General features: G+C 44.3%; 1 protein-coding gene across 1 annotated transcript; it reads right to left on the bottom strand.

Annotated features, from left to right (window-relative positions):
• Positions 1-2004: 2004 nt before the first annotated feature.
• On the bottom strand, positions 2005-5375 carry LOC103724010 (disease resistance protein RPS2-like). The gene has a single exon (XM_039117971.1). It carries the CDS (start codon positions 5162-5164, stop codon positions 2324-2326), a length of 2841 nt encoding a protein of 946 aa, XP_038973899.1. The 5' UTR covers positions 5165-5375; the 3' UTR covers positions 2005-2323.
• Positions 5376-8560: the final 3185 nt, after the last annotated feature.

Here is an 8560-nt window from a genome sequence, read left to right as displayed (position 1 = left end):
GAGGCAACCCAAGTCTGCAGCTCTGTTCATCTCCTAAAAATACATATATTGCCTAGAAGAAACTCATCCCTCTGACCAATCTACGAGTTTTCGAATTAATGGGTGGCCGTCCCTATATCAATCCACACTCCAAATCCAATCGATAACAATGGAGGAGTCCCCCTCAAGGTATACACTATCTGCATCAAATACCCTTCTTCCATAGAAGATGCCCTCCCAAGCCGCCCTGAGGGCAAGCTCTTTTCAATCTTCTGACCTTTCTAGTAGATTATTCCTTTATAATACTTTTATAAAATAAAGATATAGCAGTTTTTGGGCAAAATAATTTTCCAAAGTCTTCCACCTTCAGACCAAAGCTTTTGGCCCGCTCCCTCTCCGACTAAGAGGAGAGGAGCCCACATCCTAATCTGCAAAGGCAGAAAAAAAAGCTCAATCATGCGGGAGGCGATGGCCAGGGCCTCATGGTCCTCGAGCCCACCAAGGAAGAAGACTACAATAGGGTAACCAGCAAGCTAGACGGTAGTGACACAGGTGGTAGTGCTAAGGCCATGATCAATGAGGACGGAGTAGGAGGCGGCGACCAGGATGGATTGGTTGATGGAGCAGAGGGTGGGGTTGGTGACTTCCATAACGTCGTCGATGGTTTGCTTCTGGTGGAAGGCAAGGATGATGAGGGAAGCACGCTCATCGGCAATGACAGTGCAGACGTCCTCATACATGGTGTAGAAGGAGGAGATGGCGACGAGCAGCTGGACAAAGACACCGACGACATGATGCTCGTACTACTTCAAGGCAGGAGGGAAAAGGTTGAAGACGATGAGCATAGCAGAGGCATGGCGAGTGTGCTTGATGAGGTGGAAAGCAAGAACGGATAGCAAACAGCGTTTGGAGGGGTAGGTACGTAGCTGTCACAGGGCCAATCACAATGAGCACATGGCGAAATATCATTAGCTTGGTATACTGCTGAAGTGGTACGCCGAGTGTAGGGTGTAATTTCTCCTCGCTCTAGTGCATCGATAAAAACAAATAGAATATTGAAAAGGGTGCATCCCCAACCCAACATGAGCAAAACCCACACAGGATCCCTTCGGCAGCCAACCATTGTCGGAATCCGATGGCTCCCTGTTCTGGATGCCCATGGCTCCACCTATCACCTGGAATCCATCGGCACCGCTCAACTTTCCCGTTGCACTCATCTCCCGGCACTTGGCCTCCTATGTCGCATTGAGGTCGGTTATAATACATAAATTGCATGGTTAATTTGTAATCGCCCAATTTTACCAACACATTATCTGTAAGGCTGGAAATGGGCTCGGGCCGGGCCGACTTGAGGCCGGGCTTCAGGCTAGGCCTAAAAAAGTTCAAACTGGTTTGGGCTTAAATGTAGAGCTCATGTATTTTTCGGGCTGGGCTCAGGTATGTCACTAGACCAACTTGGGCCCAGCTTGGGCCCGGATCGAGCCCGAGCCCAAACAAGCCCTGAAACAAAGTCCGAATTTAGGCTCGAATCAATTTGTTTTTATATGTTGTTACATAGAGAAAATAATGAGAAAGTAAAGAACAAATTAAAATGGGTTTAGTTGAAAATAATATGTTATGTATTATTTACTTGTATTATAGGAGAGAGCCTAATTTTTAACTAACTCATTTTCTTATGAAACAATATTATAAAATACTAAACTTCAATCAGGTTCGAGTTGGACCTATTTTTGACCCAAATAGATAATTCGGCTAGGCCCAATCAAGTTCAAGCCGAGCTCAAGTCTGGGCTTGGGCCTAGATTATCTAAAAAAATTTGGGCCTAAGCTCGACCCGAAGTCCAAAAAAATATTCGGGCCGGGTTCGTGTAGTGGAATAGCCTGACCTAGCCCACTTCCAATCCTAATTTTCTGAAGCAAAAGATGGAAATACAATCCAATTAAAATCACAGACTTCATACAACGGTGTCTGTGGATGATCTCTCCTTTTTTTTTTTTCTTTCTTTTTTTTTTTTGAGTAACAATGGAGGAAGTAAGACACTTTCACAGCTTTATTAATTGGAAGAAAATATTTACAAGATTGTATTTACATGAGAAGACGGGTTGTAAGAGGAGAGATTCAGTTATATCAAAGGGGACAGCAGGCGTGAAGAAGTATAATTAAAGTATAACCATGGATTATCTCAAAGAGAATAAAAGAACGTATGGTAAATAAATGACACAATAACGTCGTCGGCAACCACAGATAAAATTGGGTGGCATCTCACCTCCCTTATCATCAAAAAGAAAAAAGAAAACTTCGTCAGCGACCAATTTTCATGTACTTCAGCAGCTTTTTCATGTTTTCAAAAGGGACCCCAATTTCTAAAGTGTAGCGAATCCTCGATCCTCGCATCCTCCCACATTAAGTTATTCCACCACCACCGTTCTCCTCTGATCTCCACTAGCGGTCTTATGTCTTTTGCATCAAGTGGAAGCTTCTTCAGCTGCGGACATTCCTTCACTTTCATCATTTTCAGTGATGGCAAGTGTCCTTCGCAGATGCTCTTGAGCTCTGGTAGTTCCCATAGACGCAAAGTTCGCAGCTGTGGAAGCATCTCTTGACCCGCCACCGACTCTCCGAACACGCTCTCCAACTTGTCACAAAATTTAATCTGGAGAGTAACAAGATTTTCTAGACGCAGTGCTGAGGAGAACACGCTTACGAGGTTAGGACAGCAATCCACATGTAAATGTTTCAGCGATGAGAAGCTCATTAGTCTCTCCATTCCTTCACATAAATGCCTCAAGTTTGCGAGGTTAGAAATCCACAGGTTCTCCAGTCTGCCAATTGCAGCAATTACTTGCACATCGTCTCCCCTGAAGACAACCTCTGCTTGATCACATCTCTCAATCCAACACTCTTTCATTACGTTCACATTTTCAAAACCCAAATCAGACAATTTCTTCATGAACGCATTGCTGTTCAGAGACACAAGCTCCGCATTGTTCAGGACACCTTCAATGCCTTTGGGATAGCTATCAACACCACAAATCTCCAAATATTTTGTGTGTTCCACAGGATGAGCAAAATGCCTGGACTCAAAGTAGATGTCTCTAAAGATAAATTGCTTCCTTTGGAAACGAATGTCATTCTCTAAGCTGGCCCTCTCTGAAGGACACACACAAAAATGAAATTTCCTGAAGCAGTTCTCCCAGAGCTGGGAGTTCTTCTCCAAAGATAAGAGCAAGTCGGAGTTACCGACGGCTACATAGACTCCATCTTTCCTGACCAGCTCCATTGGGGTATCAGAGACATTGCAATTGTCCAGGTTCAGATTTTCAGGTAGCCACTGCAAGGCCTCCCAATTGAGTCTTGTGTACCTCGTTCCAGATAGATCAGCGCAAATTAGCCGGGTCAGTTTAGAGATCTCATAAGGGAATTCAACTAGTGTTGTGCCTGAAAGATCAAGCTCCTCCAGCACCGTTGCAACTTCCAAGTGGAGCCCTGACTTAATGCAGTGGCACCTCCTCAGTGAGAGGTGACGAAGGTTGGCAAGGTTACCGAGAAAATGTAATGATGTAACTGGGGTTTCAGAAAGATCGAGGACTCTGAGTTGGCTCATGCGTTCAAGGGAGCTGTATCCTGCTATAAAGGAAGTACATGACAGATCAAGCACCTCAAGCTTTTCAAGTGCATGCAGCTCCATCACACTCTGTAGAGACTGGCAACCTCGCAGAAGCAGCACCCGGAGGTCGAGTAATTTGGAGATGGAAGCCGGCAGCCACCGAATACCGGTGTATGAAAGGTCGAGAACTCGAAGCTTCTCCATGTGATCAAAAAATGCATTTGGAATTTTAGTTAAGGCTTGATTCCCTTTGAGCAGCAAGGTTGAGAGGTTGCTACATTGCGGGCATTCGGGCAACTTTCTTAGTAAGTTGTCCATCAGTGAGATCCTCATTAAGTTTCTCCACGCACACTCATTTGGTGGCGCGGTTAGAAGCGTTCCCGCCCTCTCATAGGAGGTTCTACCGCTTGCCCTCGCAATTTCCAGTGCCACTTCTCTGACCACATCGTGCATGCTAACGCGATCGCCCGTCTCTCTATAAAGAGCACCACGATTCACAAGCTCCTCGAGCACCACTCTCCCCTGCTTGTAAGCTTCCTGTCGGTAGTCATACCCATCAATGAATCCTTCCAGCACCCAATATCGAATCAGCTCCTCCGAATTGATATCCCTGGCCCCTGAAAAGAGCGTGCAGTACAAGAAGCAATCTTTCATCAAATCACTGGGCAAAGCATCATAAGAAAATTTTACCACCCTATTCATTGTCTGAAACGTTAGCTGCTCCGCGTCGGCTCTCAATGCGGACGAGGCCTGCCGCAATCGATCCCAAAGCAGCGAAGCATCTTTTATATTTCTCAAGGCTCCTGCAATCAAGATGATCAGAAGGGGCGCGCCGGAGCACTGGCCACTTACGGTTTGCGCAACCGAGTGGACTGCCGGTGAAGTGAATGGTTCGCCTGCAACGTCGCAAAACAAACTCCAGGATTCCTTCGCAGGAAGAGCTAAGGGCTCAAACACCTCGGCGGGCTCCATCACGACAAAAGTCCGAGTCGACCTCGTGGTAACCATGACCTTGGAAAGGTTCTCCGGACCAGGGCAGGGAACTCCCATTAAATCCAAAACCTCATCCTCCACCAACCATGCATCATCCAGCACCAGCAAGAACCTCTTCTCCGATAGAGTTCTCCAAATCTCGTTCCTGATCGTCGAGACAATCTCTCCTCCATCGCCGTCGGCACGGTTAGTGGGAATTGGAATGAAAAGATTCTCCGCAATCCTCCTCTGGGCATGCCTCCAATTGAGATCGACGGACAATGTGACCCAGACGAAGATGTCGAAAAGATCGGTATCCATGGCTCGGCGCATGGCGTGCCTCGCAGTCCATGTCTTCCCAACCCCTCCGTTCATGCTGAAGAGGACAATTCGCCCAACATTTGGGTCTTGGAGAGAACTCAGTACCTTCTCTATGCGTCCTTCTCCGGTGGCCATGGTGGTGTGCTGGGGGGGTTTGTGAGTAGCTCGGTTTGGAGAGCGACGAACTGACAAGAGGAGGATGGGGAGCAGGGAAGATCTGGGGTAGCTTTGCCGTTGTTCGCAGGTGCGAGTGTTTGGTGTGCGATTTAGAGGAAGGATATCCATTAAAAAAAACCCTTGAAACTTTTTCACCTATGGGTAACTGGAAACTTCTAGGAAAGATGCCATTTGCTTCCTATGAACTTCCTCGCCACTTGCTTGGTTCCTTATCTCCGTCGTTTTCTTTGCCCTGTTGCATTTGTTTTTCTATAGGATATGGCGGATTGAATTTCCTATGAACTTCTTGTTTGGATGAGTTGGTGTTGACAATGGTGGCGCGTCGGGTGTCATTAGGGCGAAGGCGAACGGGAGACAATCCGTCCGATTGTGGGCCCCATTTGCGCCTACCATCTCTCATGGCTTCTAACGCGTTGTCCGCGCTAATGTCTCTGACCGACCATCCTAAGGGCTCATGTGCCGCCCTCCGAACCAAGCATTTAGGTCCAACGACGAGACACGGCCTCATAATTTTTTTTAGAATATTAGCTTTAAAGAATATGTAAGATCTGAAAATTTAATCCGCATCATTCTCTATCTCCTTCTGGACCTTGCCACCATAGTCCATAGACCCCATCAACGCGACCTCTTCCACCACCACAACAACTACCAAATTGCCATCGTTGACCACAGCATCAAGCTCAAATTTAACCCAGCTTCGCCACCGTCCTCCACGATCTGCTTCCCCACCCTAAGTTCTCCAACATTTTCATCTTAGGCTGTAGCCTCTAGCACATGCTCCACTCCACAAACTCCTCGAAGTATGGCAAATAGCTGGTTGCTATGAACAAGACAGTGGTATCTCTACTTTCACTAATCTTGCCCGAGTTTAGACTTGATGGCATGTCAATGGCCTCGGTGTAGCTACTCCACATGTTTTGGCGCTACTTGTCGATGCTGATTAGCTCGATGCTCAACACCCAGGAGAAGAGGGAAGGGTACAATCGGGGGGTGAATGAGAGCAAAGTCTTGCAAAGATTCGGCAGGCTATTTCTGTCTCTAGGTTGGTCAGGGCTATGACGGTCGGCACCGACAGTGGCAGAGATGACGATCGGGGGAGTCTAGGCAAAGAGAGGAGGAAGGGGGTCTCTCTTATGGTGGGTAGGAAGTGGGAAGATGAAGGAGCCTGGCGGGACCGCATGGCCACCATAGAGGAAGCTTTAAAGGGTGACACTAATGAAGCAGAGGGCAATGTCCCTCGAAAAGTAGTAAACCTTGGATCGCCATTCACCATCGGCATCTGAAAAGGAGGAGAGACTGGAGAGGAGCGAATTCCCTCTCCCAATTTAGGAATAACCAACAAATAGGATAATGCTAGCCCCTACTCAAATTAACCGAGTTTACTTTTAAATAGGATATTTCTAATTCGAGTCGGGTTTCATTATCTAACCCGAGTTCAGCCCATTTAATAGATAGGCTTATTTTCAAGCCCAACTTGGCCCACCGAGATTAATTCTGTGCTCCTCCATAAAACTTCAAGCTTAACCAGGCCGTCCGAGCCATGAACAAATCTAATCAAGAGGAGCTAATCCTTACCGTTTGCCCTATGCCCACATCACCTCTTGAGATCTAGCTTTAACCAATCAAACCCCCCACACCGAGCAAGCATAATTTTGATTACTTAATTTCAATTGGACTTATGTTGGGATGGAAAATTGCTTGAAACAATCATTTAAAAAAATCTAATCTTCTTTTTCATTGAAAAAACTAACAAATTTGAAAAAAAAAAAAATCATAACAAGTTTTCCAGAAAACTTTCTCATTTTCTTTGGAAAATCTTGGGTTTTCTCTTTTCTTTTCATGAATTTCCTCATCTAATCTAATTTCTAATTTATATTCAAAAAAAAAAAACCACCATTCATCTTCTCCTTTAATTTTTCACATGCTTCCCACGTGCTACAGGAAAGCTACGTCCAAATCTCGGTTATGTTCTGTCCGAGTCATGTTCTCTGACCCCGTCACTGATTCTCCCAATGCCATCCTATCTCCATGTGATTATGGCTGTGTTACGATCTCGCGTTTCGGCTTGAGCTCTTTTACTCGTCAAGTTTCAATTGGCCTCCTTACTAGCCGTTGAGAGTGGAGGGTATTTGCCGCCAACCATACATACAAATTGGCCTTCGTTGCCAACTATGCGTAAAAATCCGCCAGAATTAAATTCCATTTGCATCTTGATCATTTCGTTCCCTTTTTCTTCTCAATATCTTGTTTCTTTCTTCCATCTTTACATTTATTTTTCCTGATAATAAACTACCCTTAACATGCTTACCATGCTTGCGAATACCAGATTTTTCTTTTTCGTTTTATTTGGTTTACATTATCCTGCATGTATGATTTAGAATACATCTCTAACTTTCAAATTTTCTTCTAATAAAATTTAGTGGGTTTTAAGTGCATCCCACATGGAAATATATTTAAACATTTATTTTTTAAAAAATAAGTAGATAACGCTAATAAATTATATTTCAAAATTTCAAGAAGGAGAATGGAGAGGAATAATTAGATACTGAATATTGGCATTCAAATGGGAAATAAAAATTGGGTAATAAGAGAGGACACGTCAGATTAAGCCAATTCCAGGTGAGCCTACCTACATCGAAATAGTCATCCAGATTAATCAAAAAATTGGCGTGATGCAATTCCCCGTAGTTCATTGCGTGTAGTATTATTTCGTTCCCTCGAGAATAACCAGCCAGATGGTTGGTACAACTAATTCTCTCTCAAGTGTAGTACATGTTTATGGTACCACACAACAGAAGTACGGACCTTTACTTAGTCGGGGACATTTCGAGATCTCTGTGATCACAAAATTCGTTTTTATTGGCTATTTTATTTTTCCGGCCATTAAACAAAATTTTCTAGTAGTGATTAAGATCCATATATCATCAACAGAAAAGAAAAGAAAAAAAAAAAAGCAGTACAAAAGTAGAACGTTGACTGCTGTACTGAGTTTAGTACAAAGGCAACGGCAACTCAATGTACTTCTTTTTCTGGTAAAACAACTCAATGTACTTCTAAAGCTTCAAACTCCAAAATATATAGGAGTAGAAGGGTCAAGGAATGAGGTGGAACCGTGTAGCTTGAAGATCTAAATCAAAAGCATCATCGAGTGCAGCGTTGATGAACTCCTATTACCTTTTTTCGCTAGCCGAATCAAAAGCTGTCTCCTGTGCAGCGAGTGTGAGGATTTCGCCAGCGCTGCATTCGATAATGTCTTTGATATATCGCGAAAATGAGGCAGCCATAGAGCTCGTTCATCAAATTTGGAGGTGATGGCGATCTAATTTTTGTTTATGAATTGCGATACAAGATCTGTCACTGCCACCTCATTTTCCTTCTAATATTCCAAGTTATTCCCAAGATGTAGTGTGAGTTATGGGAAGAATCACTTTCTTTTCTGTTTTTTCAGAGAAGACCTGGCATCTGCCAAGATTTTTCTTAAATGATCAAATTTCTAGGAAATTT

Source organism: Phoenix dactylifera, unplaced genomic scaffold (genome assembly GCF_009389715.1).
Source record: "Phoenix dactylifera cultivar Barhee BC4 unplaced genomic scaffold, palm_55x_up_171113_PBpolish2nd_filt_p 000294F, whole genome shotgun sequence".
Classification (NCBI taxonomy): Eukaryota; Viridiplantae; Streptophyta; class Magnoliopsida; order Arecales; family Arecaceae; genus Phoenix; species Phoenix dactylifera.
This window is presented reverse-complemented; position numbering and strand designations above follow the sequence as displayed.